Source organism: Apteryx mantelli, chromosome 18 (assembly GCF_036417845.1).
Source record: "Apteryx mantelli isolate bAptMan1 chromosome 18, bAptMan1.hap1, whole genome shotgun sequence".
Lineage (NCBI taxonomy): Eukaryota > Metazoa > Chordata > Aves > Apterygiformes > Apterygidae > Apteryx > Apteryx mantelli.
Window position 1 is genome coordinate 18,131,802 of NC_089995.1, and position 19,672 is coordinate 18,151,473.

Sequence of the window (19,672 nt, forward strand, 5' to 3'; positions counted from 1 at the left end):
ATGTGTTAGGACTTTTTAAAATATACTTGAGTATGGCTGTGACTTTTAGGAGTTCCCTAAATTTTCTGACTCTAGTTTGTTTTAAATGATGTATTAAGTTAGCCAAACGGTGAATGTATGCTGTTGAAACAGAAAGAAGAGGCTATACTGTGAGCTATGGTGCACGTAGGGAATCAGTCATGGTTGCTACTGGAAGGTTGAAGACTTACCTTAATGCCTATCTTATTACATCGGGGGTTTTTTGTTTTTTTTTAAGAGATTAAATACTTATATGCGCCTCTTGCTATATATTTACACACAAAACCAGATTATAGTAATTGTTAAATGAAAGTCGTGTAATTGAAAGCGTAGTGCTTCTCAGCTGCGCTGCGTGCAGCACAGCTTGTCAGCGGTTTGAGCTTTCGTGCCGTGTGTATTGTAGGGTTGCTTTCCTTAACATGCCAGGCACAACTAGAAAAACCAAAGCAACTCGCAGGTAATCTCTTGACTTCTTCAGAAAGAAGTTACTTCTCTTGTAATATGCTTGCATCTCAGGGAGACAAAAATGAGAAATACTTAATCATGCACAAAAGGGACTTCAACAGCCTGAGGTCTTCAGTGGAGGATTTCTTGCAAAGTTGTTTTCTGTGGAAAGCCAAAAGAGAAAGATCTGTCGTTTCTTTCTGCCCCATGTTCTTGTTATAGAGGGAATAGGTGTATTCGGGGATAGCGTTGCTCCACCAATTCCTGCTGAAATTTGGAGCTTCAGGGAGACAGCGCCATGTGGCATCAAGGCTGGGTTTCTGAGTATTGGGAAGCTGGTGTTTCCCTGTTTGGCTCAGTTCTCGCACTTTGTTTAAGCTGGGTGGTATAATCAGAGTGGAGAATATGTTCCTATATAATCATTATACTATACCATACTTCAGTCAATTTTTTGGTGAAGTTATGCGCATTTTTTTGTTCCCATAGACTTCTTGGTCATTGTGGGTCACTGGTACCTGGGAATATGTCTAGTTTATAATCCTTATAAGGATTATGAGTAATTTGCTTTTAAGTAGCAAGCAGGTGAAGTAGGAGAAAGCTGAGCCAGAAGAGAAAGTTGTGACCAAAATGTGTCTTATCTGGAAATTTGGGAGGAGCACACTAGATTTTTTTTTCTAACTCAGAGTAAGACACCAGCAAAAGTAATTGCAGCAAATTTTAAAAGACTCTGTTCACATGGTAATAGCTATCAGCATATTTCATGTTTGTTCATTTTTTCTTGTGTGGAAGTTTCTGTCCCATTATTATATCAGCCATAAATCTGACTTCTCTAATGTATTTGCTGGCCAAAATATGATATTTAACTCTAGTCACTATCATAATAGTAGACATGATGTGACACATATGTCCCAGTATTGACATGTGCTCATGAAAGACCATATTTGATCACTTCAGCAGTTTTCTAATTAAAATTTTCAGCAGAATCAACTATTTTGAGGTTCATATGTGACTGCATATGAAAGCACTCATATAACTTGAGAATTTAATTCAACATTAAATTATTTTCCTGTAGTCATATCAACTCATTCTCTCTCTAATAGAGGTTTAAGTAGAGTTTTCCTTTCTCCATACATCAAATTGCTTTCTGACTGTTTTTTTCCAGTGTTACCTTCAGGATCAGGAGCAGATTTTTTTAAATGTTAAAACCAAAGGGTACAATATAGCACAGGCTTACAGAGTTTGCATAGTTTTTTTTTTTTTTTTTTTTTAATAGTATAGTCATGTTAGGAAATGGTGTGGGAAGATGATGGGAATTGTAAATTTGACTGTTAAATTGCATCTTGCTATTTACAACCTTAAAATATAATGAGGAATAACTAGACAAAAATTGTCTTAGAGCTAGTTTGTGAATTCTTCATAATAAGCAAATGAGTATAGTATTTCAGTGATTACTACATGATTACTGGTTTACAGAGTAAATACAAAGTAGCTCCATCAGGCAGTAAATGGATCACTAGTGCTTTCGCTCCTCTCAAGTCGGGAATACGGGAACCTATTTCATTTACCACCCCTTGTCCTGAAGCAAGTTTTGTCACTGTTTTCTGCCATCTGGAAGCTTTGTTGCATGCGTGTCTGTACTTCCACCTGCAAACCCGGGCTATTGTAATGCTTCATGGAGAAGAGCCAGTTTGTCTCCATTTGTCCCCTTGTCACTGCCTCTTACCATCACCGGCGCTCCCGGGAATTGTTCAGGATTTGGAGCGCTAAACGGTGCAGGCAGCATTTGTGGAGCTGGTGGCATCAGTGAATCGTTTCTAGGTGTTTCTTGCCTGCCTTTTCCTGCTTCAGCTGTGCAGGTTGGCAAATGGTCGGTGTTGTTTCTGCTTGCGTGGGATTGTAGGAGAGGGGAGGAACCAGGACCATTTTCTGCTCTCTACCAGGGCTGCTTTCTCATTAAGACGTATTGCAAAGTACTGAGCTTTCCTCCCGCCCCGGGACCCCCTTGCTCCGGAGGCAGCTGGTTTGCAGCTTGTCCGATGCATCTTGCAAGTGGGGTCCAAAAGCCAAAAGTTGAGTTACCGAATGTGGGCAGCCCACGTGCCGTGGAAGGGCGTAGAGAGAAAATGAGGGTGTGGGGAACTGAGCCGCATTTACTTTGCAATAGTAACACTTCCAATTGCACTACTAGAATACAGCATTTTTAAGACAAGATATTACACTAAAAGGTTTTCTTTCTGACCTATGGAAATTGAAAATTACATAGTTTTAAAATATTTTGGGGGAAAGTATATAGAATATAGATTATTTTTTTCCCACCAAAATTCTGCCACCCAAACTTAGCAAATGTCTTGGTTAATGCTTTGCTTTCTCTGATTCAGAGGAATTCGTGAATGATTTTCATTAGAGGTTGATAGACCATTTTTTATTGTTGGATTTTTGCAGTTTATTCATATATTTTTAAAAGGTTCTTTTAAAGGTGTTGGACGGTAAATGCATTTCCAAAACCATATGGTGTTTAAACTACTTGTTACTTTTTTAAATGAGGAAAGAGTGGTAGCTTTGTTACTTAAGAAAAATATTAGAACATGAAAACCAAGAAAAATTAACCTCAGTGAAATAAGTAGTTACTTGAGAAGACAATACCAAAGGCTGCTTTTTCAAGCATTGTTGGGTTGATTTAAAAAAACGCACATCACTTGTAAATATTTTAATGAGATTAAGTACATAGATTTTTACTATGGCACTGTTTATATTATATTCTCCATTTCTTGGTGCTATTCTTCATACAATCCTGTCCAGGAGCTAGTTATCTCTGGCGCTACTGTTAATGGTCTTGGTGATCTTGTTAAAGATTATTTCTTTAGACCTTAATGCTGCTATACTTAAGCTATATAAAATATTAATATGAGCCTTTTTATGTAGGGCCAATAGTTTGTACATTTTAACTTTGTCATTTAGACAAAAAATTATGCCTATACCAAAGTTGGTATGTTGCTCGTAAGTATATATGCCTACAAGCACATATATTTAAACAGTACTGTGAAAATGTTAACTCTGCAATACATTTTTTTGTCTACAATGCTGTTATTTTTCAGGTGTTGACTTTTGTAGATACCAAAATCAAATATATGACTATTTGGTGAAAGAGTTTTCAATAAAACTGTAACTGCAAAAATTGTTCTGTGACTATTTTTAAATATAAGCATACTGGAAGCTGAAAAACTTATTCTCTAGTGAGTTAAGATGAATACAGGCAAAAGTAAGCTTGAGGGATATTGTAATCGGGGATTGTTATGAATATATTGTTAGAAACAGATTTGGAATGTGTTTGACCTTAAGGCTTTAATCTCTTTTGATAAATAGAAATAAATAAAATGGTATGGTGGATTTGTAACTATGCTTTGAAAATACACAAACGTGGGCTTTTTTGTCCAGGTCAGGTATGCAAATACTCACCTTATCGGTGTGAACACGCTCTAATTATGCTGCTAAAGTGGGGTAAATGCGTACAAATCTAGATAACTATTTGTGTGTGGAAGCAGCTTGTTACTGATGCAGGTGGTTGCACCTAATGCTTGAAGTTGCCTTTTGAGCGTCTGCACTAGCTCAGACGTATCAACTGAAGGGATAAGTAAGGGGCAGTAAAGGGGGGAAGGCATCTGGTCACGTAGGAAACGACAGGATCAGGTACAACCTGGTGATGTAGGAAATGAAGTCCTTTGTAGTCGTCTCTTCTCTAAAGCACTTTTGCTTCCCGACGTTGGGACCTAGCTGCTGTGTTGCTCCATGGCAGATCTTGGGGAGCGAGGTGGTCAACGTGGCTTCCTGAGCAGCTTGCCTTTGCTAGCTGTGTCCTCCACCCGCAACGCGGGGTGCGGAGATGGCCTTGGACTGGAGGAAGGAGGGTTATGTGACCCCTGTTGACTTCTCTTGATCAGCTTACAGCTTGCTTACCTTGTCTAGACTACGCAGTAAGAGGTTTACGGTGATCCTGGGGAATGCAAATGTTTTGTCCGTAGGGTCTGCTGTTAATACCCAAGCGGTTACAAGATCAAGCTGGAAACGTTTATCATAAATAGCTTTGTGTCATAAAATTGAAACGTGCTAAGGATGTTCCTATAGGAGAAAGTGGGCTCCTTGCCTCAGATTGTGTAGATGAGGGTGCTGTATCCTATCCAAAGGAGAAGATGCAGCAAAAAATATTTTTCCTGTAATTTAAGTTTTCCCAGGAAGGGAGCGAATATAAGAGAGAAGGCCTTTCCATATTCTAGTTGTTTCAACAAAATCTGGTAAGAAAGAAGTTGGATATGTGGTAGGAGTGTGCAGACAAGCCGAGTTGTTGTTAGGCTGCAGCGGAAGCTTGCACAGAGCCCCGGCCCCTAGGACGTCTCCGTGGGAAGCGAATGGTGCCTGGAATTTGCCTGTTGAAGTATTATCGTGGAGGTTCCCAAAGCGGTGCAAGTGTGTGTGCCTATTATCACATTAAACCAGCCTTTTAAAATTCCACCTGATTGCAGCGAGTAATCTTTACTGACAGGTGAATAAAATATTCTTAGCTTTCACTATTACTGTCATTGCTATTGCAGCCATGGTCCAGGTGAGTGAGTGAGTAGATTTCCCCCCTGCCCCCCGTTTTGAGCTGGAAAATTCTCACGACTGCTTTACAAACATGCTTTAGGCATCTGTAGGAAGCAATACCACAGCTGTTGAGCAGCCCAGAGGAGCAATTTAGGAGTAAAGAATATTAGATCCAATTCAAACTGCTGATCAGAGGGGATATTTTTTCAGTTACCTGTGTGGTGGCTTTTTTTCCTTGTAACCAGAACAAATGCTAAGACAAAATTCATATCATGACAACTTTTAAAAATTTGAACCATGCTTTTATTCTGTGTTAGAACAAAAAAAAAACTTCTTAGAAAACTTTAAGATGAGCTTGTGTTGAAAGGTTTATTCTGATTTAAAAGGTAGTGAATGTGAATTTTCACTAAAATGGTGGCTGCAGTAACAAAGCACCTTCCAGCACAATTCTGTAGAATTTTTTTCCAGTATTGGCTTAGAGAGAAGATTGCTCCTAGTAAGAGGAAAAGGAATTCCACTTCCTATGGAATTCTGTTTTATTTATTCCCCCAGCCAAATACTGAACATATGAAGCTTGCTCAGCTTTTGAAACCTTGTAAAATAGTGTGTTTTCTCTTTATATTGAAAGCAGCATAGCTCGTTATCTCCGGCCTGGATTTCCTGATGGAAAAAAGAACAAATGGTCCGTTGAAGAGTGACATATCTAACACTATTTCCTCCTCTAGTGAAGACACCTTTGACTACATCCTGCCAGCTTTATAGTATCAACAGCGTCGTGGTGTAGTTTTCACTGGTTTTACACGAGAGTCATATGTAGTTATTTTTCACATTGTTTTCATCTGCATTGCAAATACAAAACAAGGTAAATTTTCAAAACAGAAGGACAAAAAAGCCCACAAATTGGGTATTAAATAACACCGAATACAGAGGCATGCTCAGTTTAAAAGAGCAGGGGAGGGCTTTTTTTTTTTAAAGTAGCTGTTTTTTTCAGAATACAGTTTAACTCCCTGGGGCATTATCTGTGGTATACCGAGAACATGCAGCGTACATTCGGCTAGTAGGGCTTTTCTAGGAGATAACATTTGAAAATTCATCTAAAGTTACTGCAAAGTATTCAGTATGTCAGAACCTATAGTAGGTGTGGGATTTCCCTTATTCCCTTCACTGTCTTACATACGCTGTTTCATTTACCAAAAGAAGCCATTTACATATACAATAGCATATTTAAGATGATTAACCAGAATTTGCTTTCTTTTTTTTCTGCTTGTTATGTAAACAGTACATTGCTTTAAGAAATGACAATAATTAGGACAGAAGTGGTGAAAATTAACATATTAATGGAAAGAAATAGAGTTATAGAAGGTGGAGACAAAAATTATATCCACGTGGACAGTCATTTCCAAATTTATAGTGGGTGGATTTCCTTAGGGAATAGCAAATACTCTGTTTTCACCTACCATATTTTGCATATTGCACTTTCATTTTGTTTGGAGGAGGAAATACCAACACAGCTGCTATGTGCATTCTTCTGGCAAATTAGACCCTTGGGCTGTCAATACTGTATGTATCCCTTGAGTTTGCTTTCAGTGCGCTTCCAAAGAGATGAAAAGAAGAAGAGAATCAAAAATGTCAGAATGACTTCAGAAAATTCATCATCTTCCAGTCCAGCAAAATATGATTTAAAAAAACAAGAAAAGGTCCATGAAGGACGATACAGTTGAGTTGTAAGGAGGCTTGTAAGGGTCCTGCTTCGATTCAGTCTTGTGCATCTTCCTGTATTTCTCTGCCCGTGCTGTAATGGTAATACTAGCTGGAAGTTGGATACTGTTGCGTGTGTTCGTCATGGATGTCCTTTTTCTTCTGGATGTGCCTCAGTGTTTGCACATTCCTGGAAATACTGCTGGTGTATATACCTTACTGTGAAGTGGTTCTTACTTGTACTCCTTCCTAAATAAAAGTGAGGTAGTTCTGCGTGGCACTACGAGGGCCCTGCAGTTGTGCTCCTACTTCTTCCACAAAGAACAACCGTGTTAGAATTTCAGATGATGGTATTTAGGCTAATTCATTATAGTAAATTAACATTATAGCAGATTGTCAGCCTTATTTTCCTCTTCAAAAAGTATTGGACAATGTGTGTGGATGGCTGTTGCTAAATGTTTGCGTACTGGCTTTTTCAAAAGCTTCTCTGTTGAAAGCACTTGAAGTTCTTAGCTTTAATCGTATCGTGTAAGTACACGGATTAAAAAAGGTTTAGATGGTTAAGAGGTGAGAAAATGCTTTCACAGTGAAATAATTGAATAGTGGAATATTAAGCAGGAAGACTGGCCGTGCTGGGATGTTGGGAGAGTAACCTGTCCGTCTTGCTTGCTCTCTTGCAGTCAACGAGTTCACGGTGATCAGAAAGAAGTTCAAGTGCCCGTACTGCAGCTTTTCAGCCATGCACCAGTGTATCCTGAAGAGACACATGCGATCCCACACGGGAGAAAGACCCTATCCGTGTGAAATCTGCGGGAAAAAATTCACGCGCCGCGAGCACATGAAGCGGCACACGCTGGTAAGGAGGAGGCCGGCGGGGGCGCTGGGTGGGAGCGGAGGCGACGTGCTCGGATTAAACCAGAGGACGTTCCCGTTATCTTTAGGTTTGTCTTTTGCTTTCCCCTTGGGGGCTCCTCTGAGCCTCTGCAGCCTCCCCCGGTGTCTCTTTCCCCACCTTTGCCGGGTGCTCGTCCCGAGCTCGCGGCCGGAGGCTTCCCGAAGAGCGGCTCGGAGGCGCCGGCGCAGCGTTCCCGGGATGCCCGTGCTCGCAAACGCTGCCTCGCATCTTGGCACAACTTGTTCCTTCCTGCTGCGGCGCCGAACGCTACGGAGAACCTGTGCGTTAGGGCCCGGAGGTGAAATAGCTGAGGCTGATTAAAAAGAAAGTTTTTCAGCAGGTTGAATGATTTGGCATGGAAAGTTTTAAAAGACTGTCACTCGCAAAGGAAAATTCAAGCCGAAGCTCCTCTAATCTGACAATGCTTAATTATCGAAAACGATGCTACATTTTATTCGAACCTGCTTGCTATTCAAAGACCTAGTAGGAGGCTGGTTCATGGCATGTCTGACTTTTAAAAACTTCTTCATAAATAACATTTTCAAGCCAATTTTTTTTTTTTCAGGGGAGAATTAATTTGCCATCGTAAAGTGGTTTCTCTAAGCTTAGTATAGAGGTGATAGTGTGTGGAAAAGCAAATAGTTTCTATGTAATTATTATTATGTAATTATTTCAGTAATACACACCAGTAAGCTCTGTTGCCCCTCTAATTAAGCTTGTAGAGAAAACAAGTTCTTCATTAATACTAGGGGTTGTAGCTGCGAGGCTCTAATACCGTGAGATATTAAAAAATTAAAAAAACCTCACAAGAGTGTGGACCATTTCAGTGACCGCGAATTATTTGTTCAGGTCATTTGAACAACTTTTTCTATATTTGTATTATCAAATTTTGAACATAAAATTACCTTACTAGAGGAAATATGCTTAGATTAATGACTGCTTTCCTGGTTGTAACTCGCAAAAAGCCACAAAGAATTGTAATGCCCCCCTCCCGGTCCTGCACGCGAGAGCCCACCCTGACGTACCTTCCTTCAAAGGCGGTTTAATAGCAAGTTCCTTTTCCTGCTCTAGCAAGTGGGCTCTAAACTGATGAGAATCAGCGTGTTTTTACATACCGTGGTACAGGCACAAACTGCTTTATATCCTTCAGAAATGAAATTGGGGTGATCTGCAAATTAATTTTAATTCTCAATTGCTGCTGCTGGAGCCATTCTAGGTCACTAACTTGATGTATTGAGTTTGAAGTTTGAGTTCCCTCTTTTATACACAGGGGAAGATGAAGGCAGATATTTGTGAGTGTTTATAGGAGAGGATATGTATGTATTTATCCTTCGTGTCTGTCTGAATCTTCCTCTCAGACTTCTCGTATGTCAGGAATTAAACTTGTTTAGAAAATGCCAACTAGATTACGGACTGGTAATGCCAGGAGAAATTCCTGACAAAAGTGCCGCACTGCCAATGACAATTTGTTTTTATTCCAAAGAGAGACCAAGACGTATCTTGTAATGTGTGCACTAAAGAAAAAGGGACTTTTGGATGCTGCAACTAAAAGAAACTAATTTTTTTGGATTTGGATTCAAAATCTTTCCTCACGAAAGAAAATATTACACTGTTGTGTCTTTTTTTTGTTTTTCACGCTGAATTCTGCTATACGGTGTCAAATGCTATCAAAAATCGCTACGGAGGAACCTAATGGTGGGGGTGACTTATGAAGCTGGGAGCCTTGTATGTGGCATTAGAAACAAGGCCCCAGAAAAGTTACGGTTTTATTATTTATCTGAAGTTTCTTCTGAAATTAAGCTATGAAAAGGGGTATTTTCTTATGTCCAAATGACATCTTGATCTTCATTTACCAAAGAGGTGTAGGGCAAGCGATGGGAAGTGCTTATGGCAAGATTAACTTCTGGATTCTTACACTTCGCTTGTCTTGTTATCTTATTTCCGTTACGTATGACATTCTGGGGCTTAATTGTCAATTCTCAGGTAAATCTGCAAAGATGAATGCTGGTGTGCATCAAACAAAAATACACGATAATGTGTAGAAAAAGGAAATAGATTCAACATGCCAAAAATCATGTTTCAGTTCCTTGACTGAGAACCAAAGGCTAAAGGGACTGTTGTAGTTTTACATTTAGCTCAGATAAAAAAAAAAGGTTTTTATGAAAGTCCTTGTATAAAATTTAAGTTGAATAGAAATGTTTGTGGGGTCGGTTTGTTTGAATATTAAAGTAAATACAAGTTTTTCTTTCTGAAATCTTTGCAGCTGCGATACATCTATGTTGCTCTAGAGCATAAACGGAGGTTTTGAGAGCGGCTGCAGCAAACAGGCTGTGCCCGGAAGGAAATGCTACCCCTGTAATATCGTAAGGGCTTTCAGCTAGAAGAACTAATCCAGGGTTGCTTGGTTCTAGTTCGAAGCGACTTGTCTCCATACGCGCTACAACTTTCCTACCCGGCTATTGCAGCCTCCCGAGTAGCCGGTAGCTGCTTAAAGCCGGCAGCCCTAACTCAGAGGGAAAAGAGCAGTTTCGTTTGCTTGCTGAGCTGCTCTCTCCTCGCAGACACCGTTATTTAAAAATCCACGGTGAGCTCCGTTGTGATGGTAGGCGCAACGTGGTGTCTGCAGCTTGCTGTGTCCCCGCTCCTGCTCCAAAAGCGCCTGCCTTTTCCCGGGAAGCGCTGTTGCAGCGTCAGCTGGGAGCCCATCACCTGCTCGCGGCAGACGCCGGTGCCGCGTCGGGGCTTGCTTAGCCCGGCCAGCGACACCGGCGCGAGCGGCGGCTTGAATTATCAGCTGCTATGGTGTCCGAAACCCCACCACCTTCTCCGTCCTTCCACGGGGATCTGTCCATTCGGATGAGCGCCCGGCCATCTGGTCCTGCGCCGGACGGCTGCCCGAGGCGTCCCTGGCCCGTTTCCTTTGGGCATTCGTGCTCTGGTGTCCAGGAGGCAGATCCAAGCAGTCGGCTTGGTCCTGCTGCAGATAGGAAGCTTTCGAGATCTGTTACTAGCTTTGCAGCAGTGGACACCTCGGCCTCGATCTCCTCATTTCTGAAAACTGTTTTTTTTTTTTTAATTTTATTTTTTTTATTTTTTCAGGAATTGGGGGGTGTTGTCACCACATTTTCCCTTGAAATATTCGGTCGGTTGTAATAGAGCCTTCCTAATGGCATTTTCAAATACTGAAGGGCCGAGCACCATTTCTGAGTTTAATACTTAATATTTTGGCAATGAGGGAAATAAGATTAGATTCTGTTCAGCTGCATGCAGTAATACTGTTCCCTGAGAATGTGCTGATTAAACTGTCAGCATTGGAAAAGAGGGAGGGAGGTGACCAGTTCAAGCTTTTTGACAGATAGTTAAACTGTGCATTATTTTTGGTACCTATTTGATCATTTCTTTTTTACATGGCTCTTTTAGCCCTTATTCTGCACCTTTTAGCACTCTCTGTAATTGTATCCAGCTTTTGATTCTTCAAAATCATGTTTCTGACGGTTTAACTGAGTGCTATATATTGAGCCTGTGGGACGGCTTTGACCAGCCTTGTCCAACGGCGTTTCAAAAAGCTTACATATCGTTAAAAAAATCAATGGTATCGCTTGATCCAGTTGAAGAACACGACGTGAAGACCAGTTCAGAGCACGGGAAGGCTGTAGTGAGAGTGTCAGAAACACGCGCGGGCTTTGAACACCGCTGGGGTTGGTCAAATAGCCCGAGCGAGCGGTCTGCGGGGGTAAATGCCGAGGGGAGAAGGTTGGTCGATTTGTCCCTTTCCTGAGTCTCTTTAGCTTAGCGGGGTGTTGAGTGAGAAAAAAGAAAAGGCTGGTTAGGTCGAATCCCGTTGTAAGAGCAGATTAGCCTGTTCGCGGGAGAGGAGACCAGCCTTACCGTCGGTTGCTGCCTCTCGGAGCAAAGGCGCGTGGCTTTCGGCGTGCTGGCCGGGGAACGCCGGACCGGCCGCGGAGCTCGGGCCCTCCAAGAGCGATCTCGGAGAATGAGGCAGGGCAGCCTTCAACGTGCAAACGGTTAAACTCTTCCCAGGCAGCTGCTGCTGCGAAATAAAAGGAAGTACTTTTTTCACACGGGGCATGTTTAAGTAGTAAAACCTTTCATACAGGCCATTGTGAAGATGAAAAGTATAAATGAGTTCAGAAAAGGATTAGACACGGGCAGAACATGCCCAGAGGCTCGGAGAGCTGGTGGCCTGCGTGCGGCAGCTTGCTCAGGAAGTCCCTGAGTCGCTGCTTGCCGAAACCTAAGAATATAGAAAAAGGTGGGTCGTGCGCTGCTTCCCAGGGTGTCTCCCGTTGATCGCTGCCAGGGGCCGGACACCGGCCAAGGTGGATTTGGGGCAGTCGCAGTGCAGCATTTCTGAGCTCAGCGGCTCACCCTACCCTGAGAGCATCCGCAGGCGCCTGCTGCTTGGCCCTCTCGCCTTGCTCTGCCGTGACACGGCTGCAGAAACGGTCTCTCTCCTCCTGGGCTCGTAGATGCATCTCTTTGAAAGAACCGATAGTCGTGCATCTACTTGTAATGGTATCTGGGCTTAGTAAGCGGTTAACGTCAGAGCCTTTTAGCACAAAGGACACATTCACTGAAGGTGCCTGGCCCAGGCTCCTGGCTGATGAAGTGCCGAGTTCCCACCGGACCGGCAGGCCATGGTCTTCAGGAGAGAAGCAGGTGGAAGCATTCATCGGGCGAGGTCCTTGGCTTCCGCACGTGGCAAAATAGCCGGAGACAGACTTCACCTTTGGGTGCTTCTGTCCTTCTCAAAGTACGTCGTTCTGGTCACTGCGCAGTGAGGTTTGAATCTTAATGTGATTTCTGGTATCCTGCAGAGCATTTTCCCCCTTACAGCTGATTTTGTACGTGTGGCTAGCTCTGTTATTGCCTGTTGTTTTCAGACACAAAATACAGCATGATTTATAGAACAGAAACATTTGTGACAAACCATTTTTCAGCTTCCAAAGTAGTCAGAAATAAGGTTAGAAGTGCATGGAACAGCGTTTTTTTAAAGATACAGGATGCATTCATTGTGTTGCTATTCTTTGGCCCTTGGCAGCAAAGGGATCGGGAGAGAGATCGCTAGATTAATGTGTGTCGTTAACCTGTTTGATAGTGGATTGCTCTGGTCTCATCTACCCAGAGAGCTGTTTGGGCGGTTTTTCAGATTTTCCTCGTGTTGTTGTAGTGCAGTTGAAGATGTGTTCAGCCACACGGCATCTGCAAAGCATTGGTTCAAAGCAGGGTTTTCTCAGGGGAGACCTGCCTTGCTCCACCACCAAAAACCTTGCCTGAAGTCGTGCAGCTCGTCATCATTGTGATTTTTAAATGCAGTTGCATTCAGTGGCTTCATGAGCGAGAAGCCGGCAGAGGTAATTGCTTCATTTGAGGGACCTGCAGAAAATCTCATGTTGCATTGTCATTGCTATAGCTTTCAAACATGTTTCCTGGCAGCTTTTAACTCTCGTGTGATTAAGGTTATCTTAAGTTAGTTTGTGACTGTGAAAACTGTAACAGAAATTTTTAGAATTATTGTGCCCTGGACTAGAAAAAAAGGGGGGGGGGAAATTAAGTGATCGGAATTTCATCCCAGAATTACTAGTTTGGTGATCAAAAGGCGTTTCCAAAAGGATTTTCCGTTGTGTTACACGGTTGCAGGACTGAATTAATCATGATGGGTTTAAGTTCCACAGTGAGAGCCCACGATGGTCTCGGGTTGCAGTCACGGGCTGCAGTGCTTTTCCTTTGCAGAGAGATAGGGGAGCGTGTCCTTCCTCGCAGCGCTCGGTTTATCTTTGTTGGCATTAATTTTTCTTATTGTTCTCCTTTCCTAGGTCCACAGCAAAGATAAAAAATACGTATGCAAAGTTTGCAATCGAGTGTTCATGTCTGCAGCCAGCGTGGGAATCAAGCACGGCTCTCGCCGCCACGGAGTTTGTGCCGATTGCTCGGGCCGCGGCATGGCCGGTCACTTGGATCATAACGGCGGCGAAGGGTCTCCGGATGAATTATATCCTGGCGAAGGCCAGTACATGGAAGACCCAGATGACATCAAAGTGGAAGGAGACGAAGAGATGGGAGACGACGACGACATAAAGTGGAAAGATGACGTAGGAATATCACAAGATGATGTGATTTTAGATGACGACAAAGATGTCGACTCTCCGCAGGAGCAGGAGAACTCTGGGGAGAACGACAAGGATTTTACCTGGATTTCTTAGGGATTTCTTTTTGTTTTGATGTTTGTAGGGGGAGGGAGGGCGGGGGAGGAAGGAGTATGTTGGAAAAACTAAGTAGCCTTGTTGTCGTCCATGTGTGCAAAATAATTTTTGTGTTTTATAAACAAGTCCTTATCTGTACCACTCAGATACTGTATGAGTAAGCGTCGCTTTCGGTGACATGATTCCTTCGCCCTCCCCTTGGCGAACAAACCGCGTTGGCCGCTGCGGCGGCGCGAGCCCGTTTCTGCAGGCGGCAGCCGCGAGGGGGGAGAGCGCGAGCCGTCGCGGACCGTGCGCCGCAGGCCTTCCCGTGCCCTTCCCGCCCTGCGTCCAGCACCGGCAGCTTTGGTCTGAAACAGGTTTTGGTGGTGGTTGTTGGTTCGGGGTTTGTTTTTTCTTTTCTTTTCTTTTTTTTTTTTTAAACACCTTTTCTGTGTTCTAGAATCCCAGCAGCAGTGGAATTGCAAACGAGTGTTGTGGAAATGAATTGATTTATGTGCCGAGGGCTTCCCCTAATAATACAGGCCTTTTGCAAAGAGTTATTTAAAGAGAGTTTTTATTGTTTTTTATTGTTTTATGGAGCCAAATAGATCAAAAGGCAAGTCGGGTTACAGCCTTACGAATTCCTTTCATGAAAGTGGTTGCTTAGCTTCCAAAAGCACCATCAGAAAACTACAGCATTACTTGGACCTACCGGCATCTTCCCCTTGTCCCGTCTTCCAACCTTGGTTATTCGTGTTTGATGAAATGACTGTTGATATCTCCATGAAAATTGTTTATTATAGAGGACACAGGGATTCGAGTACCTGCTGTTGTTTTCCACCGGTATTTTCACTTTTCTCCTTTTGGTGTCAGCGGCCTTTTTCAAAAATATATGCAAACTAGTGAAAACGAGGTGTTTAGCAAACTGCGGGGTGAACTGTGAAACACAAGACACCAAGGTGAAGAAATCCTGGCTTCAGGGAAACCTTACTGTTCCTCTCCAGTAGGTTTCAGTGGGGCCAGGATTTTCCCTGCGTGTGTTGTTCTTCCTTGCCAAGCTGAAATCTCCCCTCGTCATCGGTAGGCATGACGCCTATTTAGTTCATCAAGAAAACCTTCGGTCCTGGTTGCACTGGTTCCGTGTAAATTTTCAAATAAAACCTTTTTATCGGGGCAGGTTTCTCTCCTAGCGTGTCCCCCAGCGGAGCCTGCGGCTCCAGGCAGCTGGATTCACTTTGTTCATCTCGGCCGCTGCTGCCTTCTTCCAACCGCGCGTAAACAGCAGCAGCAAAGTCCATTGCGAGCGTCCCGCTAACGGGGAAAGCTGCTTTTACCTTCCACCTCTTTGCTTCTGGTGCTTTAAAAAAAACAAAAACCAAAAGGCAGAAGACCTCACTCCTTGCTGCTATGGAGCAGTTTGGTACCATCGATCCTGTCTTGAAACCTGCCACAAAAGGCAACCTGTCACCAGAAAGCCAAATGACTAAAAGGTGCTATTTCTTTTCCAGCGGTGGGAAAGGCAATCTCCGGGGGGAGGAGGGCGAAGAGAGCTCAAAAGTTCTTGCAGGTGATTTTTTTTTTTTTTTTAATGCAAAGCATGGTTCCACCCAGCAAAGAAAATAAAAGCAGAATTTATTGTGCAAAACCCCGGTAAAGCAAATAATCTTTAAGGATTGCAGCTGCCGCCTCGGCGGAGCGCGGGGAGGTGGGAGCCCGGATCGGGCGCCTGGGGGCGGCTGGCTCTTTCCTCCTTGCGATCCCAGTCTCTCCGCTGCCCTCGGTTCCTTGCAGGATCCGCCGACGCCTCTGCGCCTGCTTCTCCCCGTCCCTGGGGGCGACTGCAACTCCCAGGCGTCTGCTCGGTCCGTTTTGGTGCGTGTCAGTAATTCGGAAACGTGTTTCGAAGCCACTTGGCATCCTAAAACCTTCTGTTAGCTTAAAGCGAGGCTCCGTGGTCGCTGGCTGCGCTGCTGCTCGTCGCAGGGGCGAAGAAGTGAAACGGAGCTTATTGCTTTTGGCCAATAAGAGCGGATAACCCTATTCTTTAAATGTTTAAAGAATAACGTAGTAGGGTCATAGAGAAACATTTTTATTAAACTGTAAAAAGCTAGTTTTGCATTTTAGCTTCTTGTAAAGCCCTATGACTGTATTTAAAAAAAGATGTAGACAAACCCAGTATTTTACGATTGGACCTTTGTATACGTTTTTCTAAGTGCAGAAGAAATCAGCAGTTGTGTCTGTGGTTGGGTCCTAGAGCAAGGGCGCCGTTTCCTTATCTCGACTTTTGCCTCTCCGAAATGCAGGCTCTGTATTTATTGTCACTTATCCTGTAAATACGGAGGGGTGGGGGGTGGCTGAGGCCCCCACCATATAGACAAATACATGCAGTACTTAAAAGATATCTCTAGCTTTGCTTTTTATATATAAAATCTATTTTAAAAAAACCTTAAAAACCCAAACCGTTCAAACCCCCTTAGTTTCTGTGACATTCCTTCTTGTTTTATCTATTCTGATTCCAGTATATGAATTCACTCTCCTGTGTTTGGGGGAAAAACAGAAGGCGTTTGATCCGGAGTTAACTTTTCCTCCCTTCTCCCTGCCCGCACCCTTAGGTGACTTGTTTTTTGTAATCAGATTTATGGGGTGCTTAGCTTTACTTTGTGTTTTATTTGGAACTATTTTATATTTTTCTTTTCTTTCCTTTTTTTTAATGGTGCACAGTAAGCCGCCTGGCTTTCAGAAATGTTTTCGAGCAGTGCCGCTTTGGAGATCTCCGTGCTGAGGGTGCAAAAAAGAAAAAAAGGAGAGAAAAAAGGAAAATCCACACAAAAAGCTAACTCGTTATAATGTTATCATTATAATATAGCACATGCTTCTATATTACTAACATACACTATATATACCAAATAAAATCGTTCTAATATGTGATGCATATTTTAAGTGCTTTGTTTTGCTGGAGGTGTGCAGATTTGGAAATACAGATCTTTTCGGAATCAGCCTTTAAATTTTCATGCTGTGGCGGGGGGTCACTTCTCGAGGCTTTGTTTTTAAAAGGAGGTGCTGGTTTTTGCTCGTTTTGCTCTTAAATGAAGCTTTCTCGAAGGTAACAAGGGGGAAATGCCCTGTATACGACTCTACCAGTTACTTGATGCACTTCGCCGACCCTTTTGAGCTGCACTGGACGGAGCCGCCGTGGAGCCCGGAGCGAGGGATGCGAGGGGGGAGAGCCGGGGGTGCCGTGCCGTGCCGTGCCGCGCCGTGCCGCGCTCTCCTTGCCCGGGCGCGCGGCCAGCGTGCTGCCTATGCAAGTTCTTCTTTTGCTCTTCTAGGTTTTAAAAAGGAGCGTTTTGCCTATCATGCCGAACCCTCGCTGGAGCAGCCTTTAGCGCCTGGGCTTTGTATTTCCCTTCGGGACTTTGTACGTTTCACTGAGATTCCCCTTTTTTAATTTTTTCTAAATATATATATATATAATGTGTGTGCGTGCGTGTGTGTGTATATATATATATCTATATATATATATACAGAGTTAGTTTCAAAAAATATCTCCATTATAGATGAAAAATTGATACATTTAGTCTCAATAAAAGTCTTGCGACTAATCTTTTCCTTTAAGTATTCGTATATACTTACAAATGCTGTTCACCGAACTTCTTTATTAGTCTCTCTTTTTTTTTTTCTTTTAATATAAAAATGTGCCAGAAATGCAAAGCGCGTTTCAAGCCACGCCGGGCGGCTTCCGCGCAGCGCAGCGGTGGCAGGCGTCTAACCCTGCTGCAGATGCTCTTGCCGGCTCCCGCGAAGGCCCCAAATCATGCGCTGGGGCGGCGCTTGCACGGTTTTGGGTTGAGAGGCTTCTTTACCAATTAAGACAAATTAAGTTCTTGCATCTCCTTCTGTCGACTTGATATTTTCAAATACATCTTTTAAAAAAACTCATGAATTACACGTGTTTTTGTATATTATTTCCCTTATGGCTAAAGTTTAAGGTCACCGTTAAACCTCACACAGTTACAGAACGACTTTGCGGGAAGGTGAAAAGGGGGATGCGTCTAATGAAGGTTTGCAAAGTGACTATCTGAATTTTTTTTATTATTATTATTAAAGAACAGTGTTTGGACTGTAAAAGGAATATATTTCATATGAAAAAGCAAATCTCCCGTAGCGTTAGGTCCCGTTTTGTTTTGTATCTTGAATTATGCCTTTAAATATCCTGCATTTCCAAAGTGAAAGCTGCAGTTGGTTGGCTTCTTGTATGTATGTTTGGGAATTTATGACTTTGGATTGTGTGTCAAACTCTTGTCTCTGACAAAGTTGTAATTCTGACTTTCCATCCGGGGGGGAAGCGTTCAGCCCGAACGCTGCCGTCCCTCCCCAGCAATCTGCTACGGCTCCACCCTAATGCTTCCGATTTTGCACATCGCCCTTTAGGAAAGAAACTCCATGAAAATGCAAAAACTGGAATTTTTTGCAATATTATTAAAGATAATCTTATTTTAGCTCATTCTGTGACATGTGCAACTCCTAAGAAAGCCATACTTAATGGTTCTTTTTATTTTTAGATTCTATATTGTGTTTTGAATTTCTGCCTTTTTTTTTTTTGAGTTCTGCATAGTAAGAGTGCTGTGTGTATGCTTTCATATATATTTATTTTTCAACGTGCTTTAAACCTGTCTACAAAAATAAAACTAAACAAAAAAAAAAAGACAGTGTTTGAAGATTGTTGGTTTGTTTTTTTTTTTGCTGGGAATATTCTATATTATACTGACTTTATATTAATGATTATAAACCTGTGTTTGTATTGAAAATGTGTTTAATATTTTGGGGGAGGTGAGGAGATTTTAGTAACCAGAAGGCAGTGGGAGAACATGGCTGTGTTGTACTGATTTTCTGTAAATGTAGTTCAGGTTAAATATGAAACATGACCTTATTTTCTAGTTGATCTCACAGTTCCTCGTCTGCCTGGGCATGCCGGCGGTGTGCCTGTTGATTATGATTACTTTGTGATGGGATTTAGCTTAGACCTACTGCAAAAATCAATCAGTTTCAATAAATTGGGAAATTGCTGCTAAAATTTTGCCTTGGTATTTATTTTTTTTTTGGGGGGGGGGGTTGGTTTGGTTTGGTTTGGTTTGGTTTGGTTTGGTTTGGTTTTTCCTTTTCGCTCCGTGCGGGGAGCGCTTGCACCACCCAGCTGCAGCCCGCAGCTCTGCAGCGGCGCCGCGGCCGCCGGCACCGGCACCGGCACCGGCCGGGGGCAGCTGGGCCCCTGCCTCGGCCCCTGTCCCGGCCCCGGTGAGCGGCTGCTTTTTTTCTTTTTCCCCCCTCTTTTTCTTTCTTTCCCCCCTCTTTTTCTTTCCTTTTTCCCCTTTTTCTCTTTTTCTTTCTTTTTTCCCCCTCTTTTTTCCCCTTTTCTTTTTCTTTTCCCCTCTTTTTCTTTTTTCCCCCTTTTTCCCCTTTTTCTTTTTTCTTTCCACCCGTCTTTTTTCTTCCCCTCCCTTTTTCTTCTCCTTTTTTCCTTTTTTCTTTTCCTTTTTTCTTTTTTTCCTTTTCCCTTTTTTTCCTTTTCCCTTTTTCCCTTTTCCCCTTTTTCCTTTTTTCTCTTTTTATCCTTTTTTTTCCTTTTTTTTCCTTTCTTTTTTCCCCTTTCCCTTTTCTTCTTCTTTTCCCTTTCCCTTTTCCTGTGCTTTCCTTATCTTTATGTGTTTTTTTTTAATTTGAAACAAAAATAGCCACCTTTCGCACAGAGGTTGGGGGATGCCAGCTGGGAGGGAGGCCCTGGCCGCCCTCACCCCTTCTCTGCTCTCCAACTCCCCCCCCCCCCCCTTGCGCC

The 19,672-nt window shown here is 42.8% G+C and overlaps 1 protein-coding gene and 1 long non-coding RNA gene across 10 annotated transcripts in view; both read left to right on the forward strand.

Moving 5' to 3' along the window:
- The window catches only part of ZBTB46 (zinc finger and BTB domain containing 46), a 57,884-nt gene extending 43,997 nt beyond the window's left edge, over nt 1-13,887 (forward strand). For all 9 annotated transcript variants that reach the window (XM_067307892.1, XM_067307883.1, XM_067307887.1 and 6 more), the window contains 2 exons: nt 7,419-7,594; nt 13,471-13,887. In XM_067307892.1, coding sequence (XP_067163993.1) covers nt 7,419-7,594; nt 13,471-13,857 — 563 coding nt within the window. In that variant the 3' untranslated portion in view covers nt 13,858-13,887. The remainder of the gene's footprint in view (nt 1-7,418; nt 7,595-13,470) is intronic.
- A 9-nt stretch (nt 13,888-13,896) lies between these two features.
- Nucleotides 13,897-17,778, forward strand: LOC136993633 (uncharacterized). Its single transcript, XR_010886031.1, has 2 exons — nt 13,897-16,451; nt 16,561-17,778. It is a non-coding gene; the product is annotated as an uncharacterized lncRNA (long non-coding RNA).
- The last annotated feature ends 1,894 nt before the right edge of the window (nt 17,779-19,672 follow it).